This window comes from Vulpes lagopus, chromosome 10 (genome assembly GCF_018345385.1).
Source record: "Vulpes lagopus strain Blue_001 chromosome 10, ASM1834538v1, whole genome shotgun sequence".
NCBI lineage: Eukaryota > Metazoa > Chordata > Mammalia > Carnivora > Canidae > Vulpes > Vulpes lagopus.
In genome coordinates, this window is record NC_054833.1 from 90,098,261 (window position 1) to 90,120,938 (window position 22,678).

The 22,678-nt window shown below is 50.2% G+C and overlaps 1 protein-coding gene and 1 long non-coding RNA gene across 2 annotated transcripts in view; one reads left to right on the plus strand and one right to left on the minus strand.

Moving 5' to 3' along the window:
• Nucleotides 1–6,408, minus strand: part of LOC121500541 — a 22,324-nt gene extending 15,916 nt beyond the window's left edge. Inside the window, exon 1 of the long non-coding RNA XR_005990407.1 lies at nt 6,291–6,408. This is a non-coding gene — a long non-coding RNA (uncharacterized LOC121500541). The remainder of the gene's footprint in view (nt 1–6,290) is intronic.
• On the plus strand, nt 4,333–22,661 carry LOC121500539 (cadherin-1-like). Its single transcript, XM_041772304.1, has 14 exons — nt 4,333–4,447; nt 5,910–6,011; nt 6,089–6,232; nt 6,340–6,495; nt 7,645–7,789; nt 9,889–10,064; nt 10,737–10,865; nt 13,453–13,635; nt 15,691–15,932; nt 16,132–16,268; nt 17,057–17,172; nt 20,380–20,519; nt 21,788–21,923; nt 22,391–22,661. The coding sequence occupies exons 1-14, from the start codon at nt 4,403–4,405 to the stop codon at nt 22,478–22,480; spliced, it is 1,941 nt and encodes a 646-aa protein (XP_041628238.1). The 5' UTR covers nt 4,333–4,402; the 3' UTR covers nt 22,481–22,661.
• Nucleotides 22,662–22,678: the final 17 nt, after the last annotated feature.

Consider the following 22,678-nt stretch of genomic DNA (forward strand, 5'->3'; position numbering starts at 1 on the left):
GCCAGGGCCCTTAGTCCATGAGACCTGAACTACTCTGTCTCATCTAACCTAAATTCCACTTTCTGATAGAGATCCAGACACATATTGGTCCCCGATTAAATATGTCTTTTTAAATGGGGAGATTCAAGTTCATATTTACTCACACATTCCATCTAAGTCATCAAGAGAGTTGTTGCCTCTCAAAGGAATAAAATCACTGCAGACACTTTCACAGAGTCATATGACTTAGAAGGTACTTGTATGTGGGGAAAGGTCACTCTACTTCCATCTATATAAAGAGAGAAGCTGCCTCTGATGCTACTTGAAGGTACCTAGTCTGGGCAATACGTAGAAAAGGCTCTTGATATAGGCTTTCTGGATTTAGTAAGGAGATGTCGTAAGTAAAAATTGAATGAAAAAGTGAAAGAACACCTGGCAGGGGACAGAGCTTGCATTGTCTACACAATGAAAATGAGTACTAGAGTGGCCTTACCAGGAGAATAAGCATACAACATAGGCAGTCTTGTCAACATCTACCTGACCAAAAATTTCCTCTTTCAGCAGAACCTAACCCAGAGATATATCCATGTCCATCCTGCTCTCTGTCCTTCTCCAGTCAGAAATTCCTCAGCCAGCATTTGGAACACAATCACCCTTCTCAGATCCTCCCACGAATATCTATAAGAGAACATTTCCAACCAAAAGATCCATGCCCAGGTTGTCAGAATCAGCAGCAGCAGCAACATTCTGATCCACAGTGCTGGAATGACAGAGCTAAAGGTCAAGAGGGCAAAGAAAGGTTCAAACCTTTGCCTAAAGTATAAGGCAGAGAAGAATTTCAAGGGCCTTTTCCACCCCGTGCAAAGGACAAACAACGTGTGAGGGAATAGTGAAGGAAGAGCCCAGCGCAGGCTCACAGAAATTGAATCCAGAGGACACAGGCAAATTATTCAAGGGGGTAGGAATGACAAGAATTATAAGAGTCAAATATAGAGGCTGTGGGCGAGGCTTCAATGATAGGTCACATCTCAGCAGACATCAGAGGACACACACGGGAGAGAACCCTTATGTTTGCAGGGAGTGTGGGCGAGGCTTTACACACAGAACAAATCTTATCATACATCAGAGAACACACACAGGGGAGAAGCCCTATGTTAGCTGGGAGTGTGGGCGAAGCTTTACACGGAGGTCAAATCTCATCACACACCAGAGGACACACACAGGGGAGAAGCCCTATGTTTGCAGGGAGTGTGGGCGAGGCTTTACAAAGAGGTCAACTCTCAGCACACACCAGAGGACACACTTAGAGGCTTCATCAATAAATTGCATCTTGGGGCGGGGCGCCTGGGTGGCTCAGTGGTTGAGTATCTGCCTTCAGCTCAGGTCGTGATCCTGGGGTCCCGGGATCGAGTCCCACATTGGGATCCCTGCATGGAGCCTGCTTCTCCCTCTGCCTGTGTCTCTGCCTCTGTGTGTGTGTGTGTGTCTCTCATGAATAAATAAATAAAATATTTTTAAAAAATAAAATAAATAAATTGCATCTCAGCTGCTGGAGAACAAATGTAGCCACTGCACACTCCACCTCAGCTCTGAGGGAGGTTAGAGGAAGCCTACTGAGTGCATACACTCCCAAAGAATATAATCAGAGTACATATAACTAGTTAAAGAAATCCTCTACTTTCAGGACAAGAGATCAAGTATACAAACAGGGAAAGATTCCCTAAGTTCTCTGGGGATATGGACACAAATCCCCTCCATGGTTTTTTGGCCTCTTGTTCTAATAAATTTTGTGTTCATACCAATCTGAAGTCCACATCACATACTTCATTCCCCCCTTATCACTGAAAGCAGAAGGGTCCAGCAGGGCCAGAAAACTCATACTCTTAGCCCAGGTCTCCGCAGGAAAACTCAAGCCCTGGAAAGGTGTAAGTCAGGAATGAATCTGGGTAGAGCACTGAAGAATCAAATTCTGGGCTAAGGAGAGAAATCTAGGATTTGACACACTCTCATCAGGGTCTCATCTTGGTCTCATGGTAAGTGTGGTGTTTTCCTCTAAGAGACCCCTGCCCTCTGCTGCCACCCTCCTCCCTGAGCTTCTCCTGGCTCCTCTCCTAGCTCCCACCCACCTCTGTAGCTTCAGAAATGAACACGGGGGTGGGGAGAGCACGTGTGCATGTGTGTGTATATATGTGTACTGTGTGTGTGCACCTCTGTGTGCCTGGCTCAGTCTAGGACAGCTCCTCTCTCCCACTCCTTGCTTTCCCATCAGGGTTGGCATCTCATGGTGCACAGCGTATGGGCTCCATATCAGACTATAGGGGGTTTAAGTCTCAGCTGTGCCCTCACCAGTTGTGTGACAGGGCAAGATACTCAACCTCTGCGTGCCTATTTTATAATCTGGAGAATGGGAATGCTAACTCCAGCCTTTGGTTTGATGTTCAAAGTTGAGTAGGCATGGGCAGAATCTGGCACAGAGATGATGAGAATACAAGTCCCCCCTCTTTGTTGTTCTCTCGTGTGCAACTTTCAACACCCCTCTCTTCAAGGGCTTTAGTGCTGCCCAAGGGGAGGACAAAGAGAGGGTAGGGGCCAGAGAGCCAGATTCAGAGACTGGACAGGCACCACTGCTTTCTCTGCAGACTCAGCTAGCCCTGAGAAGGAGGTGTGAGGTCAGGCATGCAGAGTGGGTGGGTCCATCTCCCTCCAGGCCGCTGCCCTTCCCATGAGCCCAAGGAAGGCAGTACTGACAATAACCTGTGAAATGAGAACCTCGGCCCCCCTTGCTGAGAACAGACTCTGTTCAGCATCTGTAGGAACTGGACGTACCATTGGCGAGTCTGAGCCTTCTCACTGTCCCACCCACATACAGCGGTTCACAAAGCCCACAGCTCAGCTCATGCCTGGACCCTATATGGGTTAATGCACAGCCGTGGCTATCCTGAAACTCCTGGTTATTTTATCTTTAAACTTATGTACAATAAGTGAAGTCTGAAAGGACGATGGAGCAGGGCAGATATGCACAACATCAACCATTCCTGGCCACCCATCCACAAATAAAATCCACAGTGCCCCAGAAGCACAGAATTCCCATGGACACAGCAGGTAGCAAGACTGGAAGTGAACACTAAGTAAGCATGTTACCTCCACTACTGGGGAGGTAACATGAGGGTGCTGACAGCTTTTCTTAGAACCAAAACTCACTTCCAATACAGAAAGGAGGCAATGGTGTTCCAGGAAGTACAATGAATGAGGGCAGCTACCACATTCGCTCGTGCAGGAGCTCCACATCCACACACCCCATCCCCCTGCTTCTGAGGGAAGCATATCTCAGTCTAGTTCCTGCTAGAATGGCTTCATGAGGCTGAATTCTGAACCTCAACCCTCTTAGGAGATACCAAAAGGAGAGTGGCCCATGTGAGGGGCACCCAAACCCCATGACCTGGAACACTGATCCTTCTGTCCCTCTCCCCGTACCAGGCTTGTAAAGAGTCTCTATGTCAGCAAGGTGGATTTCAATAATAAATATTCATTACCATTTTCTCTGGTCCCATATGCTTTTGTAAAGGAAGGTGCATATTGGTGTCTTTCTTTCCCTATGGAAAGAAGAGAGGGGATGATTCTCTTCCCTATACAGCATCAGGCTGAGAAATCACCCAAACCCTCAGTGTTCTGTGACTTAAGCATAAGCCATCGCAGAGGACAGGGTTAGGGGTCATGCTGGCAGAGGAGCTCACAACTGTAATATAGTGGAAGGAGAACCCATAAGCTTCCAGGTGATTCCTGCCTCCATTTCCTCCCAGAACTGACCTGGAACTCCCCCTGGGAGGTTTACCAATTCAAGATGAGGAGACACCTGTCTCTTCCTTCTTCCTCCCCTTCAGCAACAAACCCCATTCCCAGTGTGGCCACCAGCCTACAAGAGGGCTCCCCCACCCCACCCAATCCACCTGTGTGAAGTCCCACCTTCATAGAACAGAGCTGACCTGTGCTGTGAAAATGGCAGTGAATGATACCTACAGTGACTTCACCCTGTCCTCACTATCTCACATGTTCCCAGGTCACAGCATGCAAGGGAGCTAGCCAGGTGTTTATATCAGCTGCTAGCAGTCATTATCCTCCTTTCGAAGAGGAGGCTCAGAGGAATACCTGACATTGGCTGGTTTCCGAGTCTCTGTCCCCTGTAGACATCTGAGAAGCCCTTAGCTGAGGCCACCACCCTATTCCTGTAACACATGGCAGATCTTTGCACCTGTTGTCTTCCCAGCACCTGCCGCCCCCGCCCCCCACACACACACTGTGGTTGCCATGGACAATCGATAGTCCCTGGGCAGTGGGACATCAGGGGCTGAGACAACCAGGCAGTTTGGCCAGCGATCCCCATCACACACCACTCTGTGACTGCAGCGGCCACCACAGCTATACTATGGCTGGTCCCACCTGCTTTCTGCTCTTCTTGTCTGCCACCCAGGTAAGAACACTGAGGGCTTGCTTGGGGACCATCGCTGGACGGGTGAGGCTGTCACTCACCAGGACGGTTAACAAAGAACCTAGAACAGCAAAGCCCCTTCCACAAAGAGGGTGGGGACAAGTCTAACCAGGGCCCAAGCAGCACATGAGGGTAAACTTATATGAAATTGACCAAATTTGTCTTTGATCCTCGGACTCTCCCTTGTCTGGCCGCACGCAGGTCTGGCCCCAGTCCTATTAGCGGAGCCAGTATCTGAATCAGCCTCTGAGAACCCTTGGGGAGGAATGTCACCCACAGATGCTGTTTCAAAGACCAAACTGCTTGGGGCACCTGCTATCTCAGTCAGTTAAGCATCCAATTCTTGATCTCAGCTCAGGTCTTGATCTCAGGGTTGGGAGTTCAAGTGCCGCATTGGGCCCCATACTGGGTGTGGAGCACACTTGAAAAAAAGAGGGGATCCCTGGATGGCTCAGCGGTTTGGCACCTGCCTTCGGCCCAGGGTGTGATCCTGGAGTCCTGGGATCGAGAGTCCCATGTCGGGCTCCCTGCATGAAGCCTGCTTCTCCCTCTGTCTGCATCTCTGCCCCTCTCTCTCTCTGTGTCTCTCATGAATAAATAAATAAAATCTTAAAAAAAAAAAAAGATCAAAGATCAAACTGTTCAAAATTTACTAAAGACAATTATTAAAATACTTTTTTAATTTAAGAGGCTCTTAATCTCATAACCTAGAGAAAAATCCTATAACATTCTGATATATGTACTTTAATATGTTAATTTGCAAGCTCTTTTACTTAACAGCAATAATTTATTGGGTTTTTCCTGATAATATGCAGTTGTCATGGTTTTAAAAATTAAGAAAACACAGAAAATAAGAACCACCCAGTATAATAATTCCATTATTCAGAGGGAACATCTGTTGATCACATGCAACTGTGCACACACACTTGGACACCTGCACATTTTTCTCTTACAAACACTCCTGAGCCCTTATCTTCCTTTCTCACCTGCTTCTTTCCCTGCACAAACTATCTTGAGCACTTTTCTTGCAGTTTTCCCTGTTTCATAATAACCGGGATTGGGCTGTGGTTGAACCAACCCCCTGTCGTTGTACATGAAAGGTGTCTCCAAAAAGAGGTTTTATACCAGATTTTGGCCTAGTTTTGGTAGATTAAAACATGCACTACATTCAGTGCTTAAGAAAGTTCTCTGATCTCCTGGGTTTAGGGAGAAGATGTTCACTCCATCTCACCCCTCCCATGATATCACAGAGCACCCCCTCTCAGCCTTCCCCTCAGGGGAAGGTGTTGGGAAACCCTGAAAGCCATGGTGGAGGTGGAGGCCTTTGTTCTTCTGGGCAGCATAGGAGAACAAGACACTGAGTGCTGACACACAGGCTGGACCCCAAGCATTGTCCCAAAGCCTGTCCCCTGTGCTCTTAACCTACTTCTCATTGATTTTGCAGCTTTTTGCCCAGAGGATGCCTTTCAGTGAGGGGGCTCCCAAGACACCTCAAAAACTGGGGTTGGGGGTGAAAGATCTGCATGGCAACGAGACCCTCCAGCAGGTCAGTGTGGTGTTTATAAAAGCCAGCTTCCCTGAAGTTAGGTCTGTGCTATGGTCCCTCACTTCCTGTCCTTCTAGGGTGCTCACGCTGGATACCAGATGGAGGTGCTAACCTTCCCTCATGCCCGCTTCGGTCTCAAGAGGCAAAAGAGAGACTGGGTTGTCCCTCCCATCTCCATCCCAGAGAATGAAAGAGGGCCATTCCCAAAGATGGTGGCTCAGGTATTGCAAAGGGAGGACTCTGGTTTCATCCTATAGTTCCCTACGGAGAGGGACTTACACTTGACTGTGGTCCTTCTTGGGTTGTTCTGCTTCTGTATTGCCTTCAGGTCAAATCTAACAAGAACAAGGAAATCCAGGTTTTCTACAGCATCACTGGCACAGGCGCTGATGAACCTCCTTATGGCGTGTTTATCATGGACAGAGAAACAGGATGGCTGAAGGTGACGAAGCCCCTGGACAGAGAAAAAAAATCCCACTATGTTGTGAGTGTCTTGTATGTGGCTTCGGGGGAGTGGGGGGTTCTCATCAGGGCAGCCATCTGATTTTCTAAATATTTCAGACAACCATCTAACTTTTGGAGTTACTCGTGAAGCATTTTTTGAACACCTGTTATATTCCAGGTGTCACACTTGACAGTTAAGAGGGAAAGGTAGGCAGAGGTGGGTACGGATCTGGGATTTACCACTTAAGAACTAGCTGTGCACTTGTGGACAAGTTCCAAGACTTTTTGGGGTGAGGGTTCCATGAGATGCAAGCTTCTGCGCTCAGAGAAGACAGCAAGCAGCACTGCAGGAAGATGTAGGCTGTTGTTATGGTTTCTGCCACTACTGTTAGCTACAAAGACGCATCACGAAGACTCCCGCTCTAGAGGGGAGAAAGACAGGACCTGTGCGGCAAAGACCAAGGTGCAGCAGGGAGACAGAAAGTAGACTCTAGATTGGAATATTCTAGATAATCTCTAAATGTTAAGAGTGTAGGACCCAGAGTCAGAGCCCAGCTCTGACACTTCTTTACTCTATGTCCATGGATATGGTCGTGACACCCTCAGCCTCCCTTTGCTGTTGGATTAATGTATGTGAAGCATTTTGAATGATATCGAGCTCTGGCTAAGTTCTTGATGTATGTTAGCTGAGCATCCTTTAAATACAATTCTCTGGGGTGTTTTGTCCAGAAGACTCTCCACCACACCCCTCTGAGGGAAATGGAGGCCCATATAAAGCCTCAGTTTGTTCTCCTCCCGAGGACACTGCCTTCCTTCAGAGCTGGCCCACCTCTCCTACCCTGTAAGGGAGAAGGGGCTCAGACTGCAGAAACCAAGCCATCAGTCCCACCCAGCTGCATGGGAGGCAATGTGCCCAGAAGAGGCACTTTCTATGGAGAAGGGAGTGAGTAGGATGACAGCTAGTACTCTGCCCTGAGCATCACATCAGAGGAACCTGAGGTGACACAGACACAGTCTTTAGTGACATGACCAAGGTTGAGGTCAGTGCTGCTTTCTCAGACTCCTAGGCACTGAAGTGTGAGATTAAGGTAGGAAGTGGGCTCTCACTGTAATGAGCTTTCTGTGGGACAGCTACCCACTGGCTAGGGTGGCCCCCACAGGCCCCTGCTGTACTTTTATTGCTTTTCAGCTTTTCCTTCATGCTGTGTCTTCAACTGGAAATGCTGTGGAGGATACGTTGGAGATTGTGATCACAGTGACAGACCAGAATGACAACAGACCCGAATTCACCCAGGCGGTCTTTGAGGGGTCTGTGATGGAAAGAGCCCATCCAGGTTAATTAGAACAAGACAGGGTTTTAGTGAGACATGCCAGTAAATTCAGGGAAAATATAAAGAATTTGGGAAACTGAAGTATAACACTAGAGGAGATGAACATCCTGGGTTCCAGTGAACAGAAGAGTTCCACTTGGAGATGAGAAGGGATAGATTGTAAAGACTGGGTTGGGGGGTGGGCAATGTTCAAGCATCAGAGACTCCCTCGGGCTTACTCAAGAGAGTTTGGATTGCGGAGGGCTACAGGTGGAAAGGACCCCACAAAGAAGGTCCAACAAGGTCCTTTTGGGCCCAAGAAGTGCAGGGATCATGGGTCTACCACTGTCCAGGCAATGCCCACTGGTTGCCTCACTTCTGTCTCTATATCCTGTCTGCATTTGCTGGTTTCTGCATCTCTATAACTGGTGCCCAGACAGACCCTCCTCCATCTTGTGGCCATTCTCATTTCATAGCTTCCTCTACACCTCCTTTCTGCTTTAGCTTCCATTTCTCCCTGATGGATTCCCTACAAATTTCCCAATTCATGCTCTTGCAAACAAGAACCTGACTGATTATTCTTGATTCAGGGGACACTCCACTTTCAATTGGCTCTTACTTACACATCGAATGGTTATTGGACTTCCAGGCATGACATTAAACCTGTGGAATCCCATGATAGTATCATAGGCAACACTGATAGGCCCACATGTCCATGGCTTCTAACCTGACATTTTGGGAATGGATGTTGAGGTCCTCATTCTCTGGAACTGAAGATAAATGAAACAAAAACTCACAGGGTATTTCATATGAAAGGACATTGTGATGGATTCTTTCTTCTCCTTCCTGGCCTGCCGCTAGCAGCCACTAATGCTTTATTCCTCATTCTTTTCTATCTTCATGCTGCCTTTGGCCCTACGACAAACCAGGGCTCACCAGCCAGTGCCAGTTGTACTCTGATCACCCACATGAGGTACACATGTTTCAGGTTATCTTGGTAGACCAAACTCCAGAGGCTGTACTGCCCCCACCCACCTTTGCCCAGCACTTCTCTCCATTTGGCTTGTGTGCTTGGCTCCAGTCCTGTCTGGTCTCTGTCGACAGGACTCCCCTGACAATGGCAAGGGACCAAGAAGGACAGAGAGGCCTAAGAACCATTAAACAGCTAGACAGATGAGATATAAAACAGCCACTTCACCCTCCCCTTGAGCACCTGCAGATCTCAGCATCCATGTTCATGAGGGACAAGGATCCCACAATGACAGCCATGTCAAAAGATGCCCAAAAGAGAAGAGAGAGAGAAAAAGAGAGAGAGAGGCAAACCAAGAAACAGATTCTTCACTATAGAGAATACACTGCTGGTCACCAGAAGGGAGGTTGTGTGTGGGAGCGGGGGAGGCGTGGATGGAGGAAACAGGTGATGGGGATGAAGGAAGGCAGATGTCCTGATAAGCTCCAGGTGATGTGTGGAAGCACTGCATTATTATATTGTACACTTGAAACTAATATTACACTGTCTGTTAGCCAACTGTAATTTAAATAAAAACTTTTTTAAAAAAATTGGAAAAGATACCCTGGGGCGCCTGGCTGGCTCAGGAGCTTGTGACTCTCAATCTCAGGGTCATGGGGTGGAGCCCCACACTGAGTGTAGTGCTTACTTAAATAATAAATAAATTTTTAAAAACAAAAATAATAAATACAACTTTTTTAAAGATGCCCTGAAGATTTCTGGAAAAAGTAAACAAATCATCTAGAAATTATTATATTTTTTTTTTAATTTTTATTTATATATGTATGATAGTCACAGAGAGAGAGAGAGGCAGAGACACAGGCAGAGGGAGAAGCAGGCTCCATGCACCGGGAGCCCGATGTGGGATTCGATCCCGAGTCTCCAGGATCGTGCCCTGGGCCAAAGGCAGGCGCCAAACCGCTGCGCCACCCAGGGATCCCTAGAAATTATTATAATTTGCTGAATTATTTGAACTAGAACTTATATCATTTGATAAGTATAGTGATAGACTAAAAAAGGAACATATTTAATTTTAGATTTTGATATTAATTTGTATTGCCCTGCCAGTTGTTAGCTCTGAGATTAACAGCTCTTGTCCCCTTTGTCCTTGTAGGAACATCCGTGCTACAAATCACCGCAACAGATGTGGATGACCATGAGAACACCTACAATGCAGCCATTGTTTACACCATCCTCAGCCAAGATCCCTTGGTACCTCACTCCAACATGTTCGCCATCAACCGGCAAACAGGAGTCATCTCTGTGCTCAATCCTGGGCTGGACCAACAGGTCAGGGAGTAGCAGGAGCCAGCAGGTGGGGCAGTTACATGTAAATTAGTCTCAGCCAGTTAAGGCACAGGCACCAGCCAATCAATGCAGGTTCCTAACCAATCAGAACAGACACCTGACCAATCAGAAGAGGCATCTATCTGCTACAGACAGGGTCTCGCTGGTGCAGGCAGGCTGTTGGAGCCCTGGGCGTAGTAAACCCTAAGGTATCACTGGGGTTAATTACAAATGTGATCCTCAAGACCCCTCATATAACGAGCAAAATGAAATGACTCTGTTTCCCACAAATTTAGACCACATTCTCTGGTGGAAACAGAAGAGTACTAACATCACACCCTCCATAACTGTTCCACACATAAATGAAGGGGTCCCAGGACCCCCTGGCCTAGTGCTGGGACTGGGAATATATATTGATCAGATCCCAATCCAGGAAACTCTCCTCCTGGGTCTGATTGGGAGGGGATGGTCTGATTTATCCAAAGTTTGTTTCTTTGAATGGTGACCCGTCTCCCCTTGAGTGCCTGACAGGACCCTTGCCCCTGAAAGCCGGTCATTTACTGGAGGGGTTTGCTGCCTCTGGCGTTCCACATTTACTCTCTGAGTGCCACTGGGTGGATGAGCCAAACCTACATCTATAATCCTCAGTGCTGACTGCTACATGCCTGTCTGCAGAGTGCTCCTGCATACACCCTGACAGTCCAAGCTGCTGACCTCCAAGGTGAAGGCTTAAGCTGTAGAGCAAAGGCCGTGATCACAGTCACCCAGAGCAACCCTAACCCTCCCGTCTTCAGCCCCACTTTGGTAAGTCCAGGAAAACCTGGTGGATGTCTCATGACCTTTGTACAGTGATCTGTGTGTCACTGTGTTGGGCAGTAGTATCATGATTCAGACCTCAGTCTGACTGCATTTTAGAACCTTCTGGACATCTTTGGGTCACACTGACACTCTCCCTGTCCCGGGGCACGGACATCCCTCTCTGGGCCTGTGGTGACTGGAATAGGCAGATGAGTGTGGACAGTGGAGTCCATGACACAGACAAGATGTGGTTGTCCTGAGGGCAGGGAAGGGGCTCCATCTCTGGTCCCATCCCTCAGCTGCTCCCCCACCCCAGCTCCAGCCTTTCTGCTTCCTCACCGGTCCTTCAACATGCCAGTCCCATCCCTGTTTCAACATCTCTCTCCTTCTTGGAGAAGACTATACTCAAGCCCGTCGCCTGTAACCCCCGGCACAGCACACCGTATTTCTTTCTCAGCTCATACCACCATCTGAAAATGTTGGATTTGTTTAGGTGTTAGGACTGTCCCTACCCCTTGTCACTTTGTGTCCCGTCAGTGCACCTGGTGAGACTCTGTCAATATTTCCTCAATAAAGAAAGGTCCCAAGTGCCTTTATGTATTCTCAGTTGAGGCAACAATTGGAATGGGCTCAAAGTCTCCAACCACAAATCCCCATCACAATAGCCTGGGAGGACTCTCAAGATGGGCTGTGGCACTCTTCCTGTGATGAGTCTATCTCCAACGCCTCAGTGGGGCCCCAATGGGCAGTCCCACATGCGCCTCCTCAGCACCTCAGGGCAAGGCAAGAACCTCCCAGCCTCAGTGCTCAGCAGCTAGACCAGTAACTTCTCGCTGGGACACAGGTATCTGTAGCTGTCCAGGGCTGCCAACCAACCAAGAACAACTGTCAATTCCAAGTTACTGATCTGTTTGTGTGCCTCACAGCTTCCCTGCATGATCACAGGCTCATGAAACAGGCATGCTATCATCTACATGAACAGAAAAATCAACAAGAATGGTTTAGCACCATGACTGGTTTACTGCTCCCTGTAACACCATCCAGACACAGAAGGCCCGAGCTACTGGGCAGACCAGTGGCAACACTACGACACAGCTTCCTTCTTTTTGTCTCGTCTTCTTTAGTGTGTGTGTTCTGTCCTCATGGTGGCTGAGCTGCTTTCTCTCAGGGGAAATAGGCCAGAGCCCTGGCATGAAGTCCAGGGATGTGCTCAAGGCAGTGGCCCTTGGAACCAAGTTCCAAGCGTCCCCTTTTCAGTCCTGGGACTGTGACCTTAGCCTTTCTGTGCCCTTCTCCAAAATCGATGGTGACAGTAACACCTGCCTCCAGAGCTGCCAAGCAGATTAATATCACCTGAAAGTGATACAGATCGGACAGCCTAGTGAAATGGAGAAGTCATCTGACCTCCCTGTGTTTATCTTCTATGAAGGGAGGGCAGTAATTCTATCTTCTGAGGGTGAGGACCACAGTAAGTAATGTACAGTGCTCACAGGAATTCATAGGCGGGAATTTGAACCCAGACCAGTCTGATCTCAGCACACTGTCTCCACTCTGGGAGATAGACACTAAAAATAATTGAGAAAATTATTTGAACTCAGAAGGTGGCTATTGCTGGACCTGCTACAATTAGGAAGCCCGTCCTTCTCTGTCACTTGTTCCCAAGAAGAAATGCCAGGATAGGGGCTCCTGGGTGAGACATCCACCTTCAGCTCAGGTCATGATCCTGGGGTCCTGGGATCGAGCCCCACATCAGACTCTCTACTCCATGGGGAACCTACTTCTCCTTCTCCTTCTGCCACTCCCCCAGCTGGTCTGTCTGTCTGTCTGTCTGTCTCTCTCTCTAATAAATAAATCTTTAAAAGAAAGAAAGAAAGGCCAGGATACAAAGAGAGGACGGCAGAGGTCCACATGCCTGTAATCCCTAAACTGAAATGGAGAGGCAGTTGTAGGTATTCCCATATCATCCAAATAGTCCTCCTGAGTGATAAAGCCAGCACCGCTCCCAAAGTGACTAGAGCTGGAGTCAGGGTCTAGCCTGGCAGGTGCTCCAGCATAGCAATTCTGACAGTCACACGGGACAGACTTAAGACACAGACACTTGCTCCCTATGGAGACTGAGTCAGAAGGGACAGGAGGGGCAAGGGACAGGCTTGAAGCGCCACTCCAGGTCTGACTTCTTGCTCAGTTCCTGGGCCTGCAAGGCTGACGGCCACAGTTATCTTCTGACAGGGGCTGCAACCTGAGAATAGAGCCCGGGGCAGATGCACTTGGTCAACAGGGACACATTCTCCTCAGCTGATACACACCTGGGACTGAAGCTGCGGGAGCTTGGGAGACATGGTGTCAGCTTTCCAGCCCCTTGCCTACAGGGTGAAAACACTGAGCTGTTGGAAGCCCCACTGCCTCCATGTACATCCAGGGCCTTTGCAGGTGCTCAGCTTAGGTTCACATATACCCACTTTAAGAAAAAGACTGCCCACCGTGGCCCATCTTGCTTAAGAATAGTGGAGTCTGTGAGGCTGGCACAGGCTGTTTGTTTCCCAAGTTCCCACACAGGACATCAGGAATGAGTGCCCGTGTCCTTCTCTTGCAGTACACGGGCCAGGTGTTTGAGAACAAGGTGGATGCAGGGATAGTGAGGCTGTACGTGAAAGATGCTGATGCTGCTGGCTCCCCAGCATGGAAGGCAGTGTTCTCCATCCTCAATGACAGAGGTGGCCTCTTTACTATCACCACGGACCCTGAGACCAATGACGGCCTTTTGAAAACAGCCAAGGTGGGTATGAGCTCTGAGGAGATGGCCGCCGTGATCTATTAGTCCTGGGACAGGACAGAAGCAGACACCACTCTCTTAACACCAAGATGGCAGCTTCCCAGTGAGGACTTTCTGCTGCGATGATGGTCCTCTCTAGTCCTTATGTCAAAATGGTCACATCATCACCCTAGAGCTCAGAAGTTCTGCCTGAAAAACACTAATCTGGGATGTTTCCATAGGGCTAAACTGGGACAGGTGTCTTCATTTGGATTCCCCTCAAAGTGGGAGGGGCCCTGAGGGGGGAAGGGGGGACAGGAAGGAGGGAGAGAAAAGGGGTCTTTTTTTTTTTTAATTTTTTTTTTAATTTTTTATTTATTTATGATAGTCACACACAGAGAGAGAGAGAGGCAGAGACACAGGCAGAGGGAGAAGCAGGCTCCATGCACCGGGAGCCCGATGTGGGATTCGATCCCCGGTCTCCAGGATCGCGCCCTGGGCCAAAGGCAGGCGCTAAACCGCTGCGCCACCCAGGGATCCCGAAAAGGGGTCTTAAGAACAGAGGGGCTCGGGCAGCCCCGGTGGTGCAGCGGTTTAGTGCCGCCTGCAGCCCAGGGCGTGATCCTGGAGACCTGGGATCGAGTCCCACGTCAGGCTCTCTGTGTGGTGCCTGCTTCTCCCTCTGCCTGTGTCTCTGCCTCTCTCTGTCTCTATAAATAAAATAAAATCTTTAAAAAAAAAAAACAACAGAGGGGCTCAGGCTCTCGAGTCTTTCTGAGCAATGCCTTGGAATCGTCTTGCCTGAGACATTTGTTTGCCCTCCCTTATGCTTGAAGCTGTTGTTTTACCCCTAGAGGCAGGAAGCCAGGTCCCCAAAGCTATAGTCTTCAGAGTGGGCAGAGGGCCTGGAGCCATCTGCTCCCCATTCCCCAGAAAACTGAAGATGAGCTATCAAAAAGAGAGAGGAAAACAAGAAGAGAGGGGTAGGGGGCGCCTGGGTGGCTCCGCCAGTGAAGCACCTGCCTTCAGCTCAGGTCATGATCCCAGGGTCCTGGGATCAAGTCCTATATTGGGATCCCAGCTCAGCAGAGAGTCTGCTTATCCCCACTTCTGCCCCTTCCCCTGCTTGTGCACATGCACGCTCTCTCTCTCTCTCTCTCTCTCTCTCTGTTGCTGTGTGTGTGTGTGTCTCTCTCAAATAAATAAAGAAAATCTTTAAAAAGAAGATGACCACAGGGAGAGAAGGAGTTGTGGGGGAAGAGGACAGTCCCAGGAACCTCTGCTGGGCTGGGAGGATTTTTTTCTCAAGAGGCTGGAGAGGGAGCAGGCACTTATTGCTCTTTGTCCAAATGTGGTCTTTTGGCCTCAAAATATGGAGACACTTGGAATAGGCATGGAGAAGGCCAAAGGGAGCATCTAGACAAGTGTGCAGACAGAAGGGTATGCCCCAGAACATTTACCTACCAACCTGCATCAAATCTGAGAATGTGCTAGGGGGCGAACTGACTCCTGGGAATAACCACAGGCCTTGCTGAGGCTGAGGCCTAAGTCAGAGGGATCCAATTTCAGCTGACTTCTGGGCCAGCCACCTGAGGACCCTGTTCAGGGCACACCACTGCTTCACAGGTCCGAGGATAAGAAAACGGAGCTAACACACAGTCTCAGTAAGTACCACAGGCTGTCTATACACTAACACTCAATTTTTCACACCAACTCCATCAGGGAAGCGCTGTAATTATGGACATTTGATGGTGAGTAAACCGAGGGCCAGAGAAGCAAAGTCACCAGCTTGTGCTGCACAGCTAATGGCAGAGCCAAGATCCTAACCACAGTCCACCTCTTCACTGCTATGCAAAGTGTGAAGTATCTGAGAGCCAGCTCAGCAGAGAGCACAGAGTACTCTCTAACAGGCCACTTCCGCCCTGCCATACCAAGCTATGACCTTCCCTCAGGACCAGCAGAGGGTCACAAGCCAGGGCCTGCACTCTATTGTAGACCAGCAAAAGGGAGGCCTGCTGGGCTAAGTCCCCAAAAGCTATGTGCCTGACTCCCTTGACTCCCCTTTGCTGTGTTCTTCAGGGCTTGGATTTTGAGACCACGCAGCAATACACCCTTTATGTGACAGTGGTGAATGAGGTGCCCTTGGCATCTCTTTCCACATCCACAGCCACAGTCACTGTGGACGTGGTTGACGTGAATGAGGCTCCTGTCTTTGTACCCCCGACAAAGATGGTGGAAATGCCCAAGGATGTTGGTGTGGGCCAGGAAATCACATCGTACAAGGCCCAGGATCCAGACAGCTTTCAGTCTCAGAAAATCAGGTAGGACCAGAGGTGTGATTTGGCCTGCTGCCCCCGACCTGCCCAAGACCCCCAGGGCAGAAATCCAGCCATGTGCCTGGAGTGCCAGCCAGAGGAAATACTTAAATTTGTCAGCACCCAGTTACTCATTATGCCCTGGGAGGGTGGTTGGGGGACACATGGCCCGAACCTGATGAGAATGAGGGTGTATCCCTTTCAGGTACCAGATATGGGACGACCCAAGCCATCGGTTGGACATCAACTCAGAAACAGGTGTCATTTCCACTCGAGCCAGTCTGCAAATGGAGGACATGAAAACCCAAACATTTTCAGCTGTTGTCATAGCTACAGACAATGGTAGGGGCTTGGATGTTTCATCTGTGGGCCACATCCCTCCATTGATGTGATGCTCTGATGCAAGTTATGCTCCATGTTGTGGCTTAGCTGTGTGTACATTATCTCAACACATCTTTACCAGAAACTAAAGAGGAGGGGCTGTATTATCTTACCTGTTTCATTCATGAAAATGTAGACTTGAGACTAAATGATTGGACCAGCATCTCAGGGGGTGAGGAACGGCTTGAGTGAGGCTGAATCACACAGGGGTCCAGTCTGGCTGCTCTGTTCCAGCAAAGGTGACCAGGGGCACAGTACCATCTGCACTGAGAAGAGTAGCAGGCTCTGCCCCCAGACCCTCTAAGGGACAGGGTGCATCCCTACAGTGCCATCTCACATGCTCATACCTGGTACCCATCTGCATGCCTTCACGGGCATGCTCACATCCACACAGCACAATACACAAGCTCAGACATGCACATTCACATGCATTGTCACATGCATACACATAGTTTCAGGTTACATTGCCTGTGACCCCCAGCACCTGGCAGGCTGTACCCATAAATGGTGGTGCTAGACCCAGGCCTGAGGACCCAGTGAATACTCAGGGCTCTTTGAAGAAGCTGTATTTGGAGTCAGATAAATGGTAAGATCAAGTAGACTCTTTTCAGGCTGGATCAGTGAGCCAGTGAGAAATGGGGCTATGGGGCTCTGGGGGGACAGCAGACGACAAGAGACTTAAGTTAGAGGACATGCGGCAGCTCACACATTTGTAGAATCTGATCTTCTCTGTCTCATTCCTTCCTTAGGCCAGCCTCCTGCCACGGGCACCGGGACCCTGCTCCTCACTTTCTCTCACATAGACTGCCCAGGAGTAGACTCACACTGCCTTGACATCTGCCAGAGGGGACCAGAGTCTCAGGCTGTAAGTATGGGTCACCAGAATCTTTCACCAAACACTTTGCCCTTTACAGAAATGACCTCCCAGGTGGGTGTCCAGCCTTGTCACAGCAAACAGCAAGTTACTGTATATAGCAATTCAGATTGTGCACTGACTTGATAAGTTACACCTCAGTGTTTTTTAAAGAAACACTTTTTTTAAAAAAATTTTTTTTAATTAATTTATTTATGATAGTCACAGAGAGAGAGAGAGAGAGAGGCAGAGACACAGGCAGAGGGAGAAGCAGGCTCCACGCACTGGGAGCCCGACGTGGGACTCGATCCCGGGTCTCCAGGATCGCACCCTGGGCCAAAGGCAGGCGCTAAACCGCTGCGCCACCCAGGGATCCCCAAAAACACTGTTTTTTAAAAACACAAATTTTTTTTTATCACTTTCAAGTGTTTTCATATTTTATTATAACTTTGAATCCAAAGATGGGCCATTTGAATATTTATTATGACAATTTTCTGGTAGATATGGGTCTTGAAGAAGAAGCACCTTATTCTAATTTGCCTATAGATGCCAAAAGAGACCTTTTCATCTTCTCATTAGAGAAGTTTCCAGAGTATGCAATGTCCCAATGATAATCCTGGCTCTCAGAGAGGGCTGAGTGCCAGAAGGCCAGGCATGGGCTGAAGGTCTCAAGTCTCTTGTGAAAAGGGCAGGGATCCTAAGCACTGCAGTTCTGTCTGGGTGGATGCAGGATGGGGAAGTAGGCCCGAGAGAGGCCCTGCTCTCTCACTCTCTCCCAGCCACAAAGTTCTCTCCTGGGGCAGAGTGTCAGGTCTCTAGAAAGGGAGTAACAGGGTAACAACTAACCGTATTCAGAACTGCTCATCCAGAGATGGTCACTGGTATAAGTCTTCTGTGTATCATACTAGAAAATATCCTACTACAGAGCCTCTCTGGGCCTCTTCTATAAAATGGGGATAATACTACCTACATCATGAGATTGTTGCGAGGATGAAGAGAGTGACTCTTTTTAATGTAGTTGAAGCTACATTCACAGCATCAAGCTATAGATGCCTTCACCTTGCTACATCCTGTTTAATGCCTCGCCACTACTCCCACTCAAGGAGTGTTCATTTTACACACAATTGGGCTTCATTCTTTTAATGGACTGCAGAACGTGCTGGTCTGTAACAGTGGCCATTTATTTAATTGTCGCCAGTGGAGACAGTCTGGTTATTTCTCGTCTATTGTACCCATGGGTGTTTGCAAAAACAGGTGGGACCATCTGTTTCGGATTATCTCCTATAAACATAATACCAGCCAAACATCATATGTGTTTAAATCTCAAAGTTAGGGATCCCTGGGTGGCGCAGCGGTTTAGCACCTGCCTTTGGCCCAGGGCACGATCCTGGAGACCTGGGATCGAATCCCACGTCGGGCTCCTGGTGCATGGAGCCTGCTTCTCCCTCTGCCCATGTCTCTGCCTCTCTCTCTGTGTGTGACTATCATAAATAATAAAAAAAAAATCTATAAAAAATTAAATCACACCCTTGGGGCAGCCTGGGTGGCTCAGTTTAGCAGCGCCTTGGCCCATGGCATGATCCTGGAGACCCGGAATTTGGTCCCATGTCAGGCTCCCTGCATGGAGCCTGCTTCTGTCTCTGTCTCTCATGAATAAATAAAGTCTTTAAAAAAAATAAAAATAAAAATAAATAAATCTCAAAGTTATTTCTTAATTACCTCCAAGGTAGGTGTAACCAGCACACTCCCAACCTTTGCTATGAGGGTCTCCTTCCCCACCTTGGAAGGGGCTGCTTCTTAAACTATACATGCCCCATGCTCACTATCCAGCAATTAGAAAATGCACGCACTTTGATGGGAAGAAAAAAGTTCTCATATCCAGAGCAACACAACCAGTCAACCAACACGATGGTGTAGACCTTTCCAGATTTTAAATATAAGAGTGTCCTTATTTTAATTTATGCTACCTAAAATGTTTTATATGTATATAATTGTAATACTCAGCTGTTACCTTTCTCATTACTGCATAGCCCAGCCCTAACCTGTAGTGTATAGAGCCTCCTTAGGGGTGGAGGGCTAGAGGGGAGTAAGACCACGGGCAGGTAGTGCAACAAGAGCGACAGCTCAGGAAGCTTCGCTTCATCTCAACCTCGGGAGACATTACTGCTGCGACTTTACAGAAGAGGAAACTGAGGCACCATCATGTGGTCTCTCCGGGCAGTTAGTATAGGAAAATCTATCTGCCCCCTCTGAGGGGCTTCCATCAAAATTCTTAGTGTCCCAGGGAAGGGGGAAAAACAAAAAAACAAAACAAAACAAAAAACAACCCAACAGAAAAACCCCAGTAGTTCCGGGGGAGAGTCCAGCTGGCGCGCGCGCCCCACCTCCCGCTCCGCCCCGAGCCCTGCGCCCCGCCCCGAACCCCAGCTCCCGCAGGCGCGCTCAACTCCCCTTCCGGCCCTGGGAGGAGCCTCTGCAGCCGCCGCAGGTCTGTGCTCCCCTGTCGCCCCACCCGAGCCCTGCAGCGCAGACCCTGGGACACCCCGGTGGACCCCGAGGTGGAGCTGCCCTCCCCGCCTGAAGGACGCGCCCCCCTACCTGGTCTGGTCCGACACGTGGCTCTTAGGCCCTGGGAGAGGCCAGGGTCAGGACGAGGGCGGGCTCGGGGAGGTGCCTGCGCCCCGGGACCACCTCCCACTAAGGCAGGATGAGCTCCGGGGCCGCCCCGAGACTGCGGGCGCTCCAGCGACACCTGGGCTTCTCGGAGGTAGGGGGCCGGCATGCACACTGCGCCCCTGGCTCCTCGGCAGCGGCCAGGGGGCTAAGGTCCCAGGTGACCCGTGAGCCAGGGGACAGAGAGCTGGACTCCGGGAGGATGAGGAGACTGGGTCTGGACCTGCCGGAGGGGGAGGCCTCCGGGCGGAGATGCTCTGCAGGGCTGGGTGCAGGGGAGGGCGCTCTGGTAGAGGTTGGTGTGGCGGGGTGGGGGACTGGCCAGCATTGTCTCAACTGTTTTTCAGTGTGTTCACCCCACAGCCTCACGTGGCTGACTCAGCAATTCCTAGCCCCCACCTCATCCCCACCCCCACCCTCCAGGGTCCCGCAGCACTGTGAACTCTATACTCCAGGGCTGTTTACTCTAGGGCTGCTGTCTCCAAGCCAATGTGGACATAAGGCTGAGCCCCACGCACTCATTCCTGTCCCTCTCTTGCGGCTCAGGGCGGAGGCATGGAGCAGATCAGCAGCCCACTGACCACACATGTGCTGGACACTGCCTCAGGGCTTCCAGCTCAGGGCCTCTGCCTCCGTCTGTCCAGGCTCGAGGACCATGGCCAGCAGTGGACAGAGCTGAAGAAAAGGTAAGCTTGAAGTCTGGGGTGGGATAGGAGTCCCGAGCACCTCTCCCCAGTCAGGAGACAAGGAGAAGACCCAGCCAGCCAGCCAGTGTGGACCCTGAGGGCAGACTGCAGTGCTGACCACTGTGAGATGGTCCCCTCAGCCTTAGGGCCGTGGACAGCTTCACACCCCCAGTACCTCTCACTGAGAGCAGGGTTGGCTAAGGCCTAAGGCCTAATCTAAAGACCTCATTGTCACTGTGAGTAACAGGCAGTTTACTTCTGTTCTTATTCTCACTACAGCCTGTGGGCAGGTGCCATAATTACCCCTTTTACAGATGGGGAGACTGAGGCAGCAAGAAGCAAATAAAAGCTGGGATCCCACGCCTCACCTGGCAGTGCTGGGCCCCTGAGCAGGCCCTGGGCCCTGGCCCCAGGCTCAGGCTCTGCTGAGGGAAGCCAAGTGCCCCGGCCACAGCCCCTCAACCCCGCTGGTGCTTGGGCTGCCTGCGAGCCTCTTGAAGGAGGCAGGCTCCCTCTAGTGGTGGGAATGGGCCGCTGGGCCACAAAGGTTCAGGGCCTGAGGACATGGAACTCATCCGCCCCGCCCCCCCATCCTTCACAGAAGCTGGGCCTCTGGGTCACATGGGAGTGGCCCACTCTGGAGGGTCGTAGAGACCCGTTCCTAACCCCCATACACTGTGTGGGTCCATGCTGCTCCTTCCAGTCACAGGACAGAACCTTGAAAGTACAGCTGGTGAGAGAGCTCTCCAGAGGTGACCGGGGACTGATCAGCGAGCCAAGGGACAGGCCCTCAGAGCCCTCCATGCAGACACTCGGTGCAGTGGAAACAGGCCACCGTACAGTGGTGGTTTGGGTACAGTTACTGATCCAGAAAGCCACACACAATAGATTAAGTGAAAAGTACAAGTTATCAAATAGTATGAACAGTATAATCCATTTTAGAGTATTTCCCTAACTTTATAAATAAGCAGTTATGTATAGAGAAAATCTGGGAAAAATATGCCAATGTAAAAGGATTGTTGCTCATAAAATAGAGGAGGATTTTTTTTTTTTTTTTAGTTTTCTACTCCTGTATATTGGGAGTTCTGTCTAAAAAGTCAGTGCAGTGGTATCCCTGGGACGCTTCAGGAGCCCAGGCCCTAGATGGTCCTGCTAGGGGGCTTTCCCAGTGACTCAGGCTGTGGGGGGGTCTGAGGCCACTGGCCATGCAGACCCTGGGGGGCCAGGCAGAGGCAACTTCTCACTCCCCATCCCTCAATGCTCTCCAGCTACACGGACTCAGATGGCCGCTGCCCAGGGCTCCTGCCTCCAGGCCCGATGAAGGCAGGCACCTACAAGCTGTCCTTTGACACCGAGGGCTACTGGAAGAAGAGAGGGCAGGAGAGCTTCTACCCATATGTGGAGGTGAGGGCCAGGGGTGGGCCAGAGGGGTGGAGGCCCATGATTCACCCAGGTTCCTACAGTGGTCAGGCTAGTCCTACCCCTCCCACCTCTCCCAGGGCAGTGGCAGATGATGAGTTCACCTGCTTTGAGCTCCCAGAGGAAAGGTGTCCAGGGACTTTACCACAACACAACCATCCCTGGGTGAGGTGGGGGGCGGGGCCAAAAGTGACTCAGCCCCTGTGGACAGAGGCAATCACCTGGCCCCATCCAGGGTGGATCCTTTGGGTTCCTTAAGCCGAGGGCTCTCTGGGCAGGGTTCAGCCCCATCCACAGCCCTGGCCAGGTTTCCAGCTCCACCCAGCTCCAGCTGGCCCTTGGGGCTCCTGCCCTGCTTATTAATTCCTACCCCCTGCCCACAGTCTGGGCTGCTTGTATACTACATACAGGCAGGCCCCTCACTCTCTTCTGGTGCCTTCTCTGCTTCTCAGGTTGTTTTTACCATCGCCAACGAGACACACAGGTTCCACGTGCCTCTGCTGCTGAGCCCATGGTCCTACACCACGTATCGAGGGAGCTAGTGGCTAAGCCATTGCCTCTGGCTAACTGCTGGCCTGTGAGCATCAGTTCCATCCCCATGGCTCACTGAGGCACCCACGCAGAGGGCACCAGATCACACTCCCTGTGGGAGACTCTGGTTCCCCCATCTCCAGTAGCAGCTGAATCTCAGGCATCAATAAAGTCAGTGCTGGCATCTGTAAAGCCGCTTCGATGTGGCT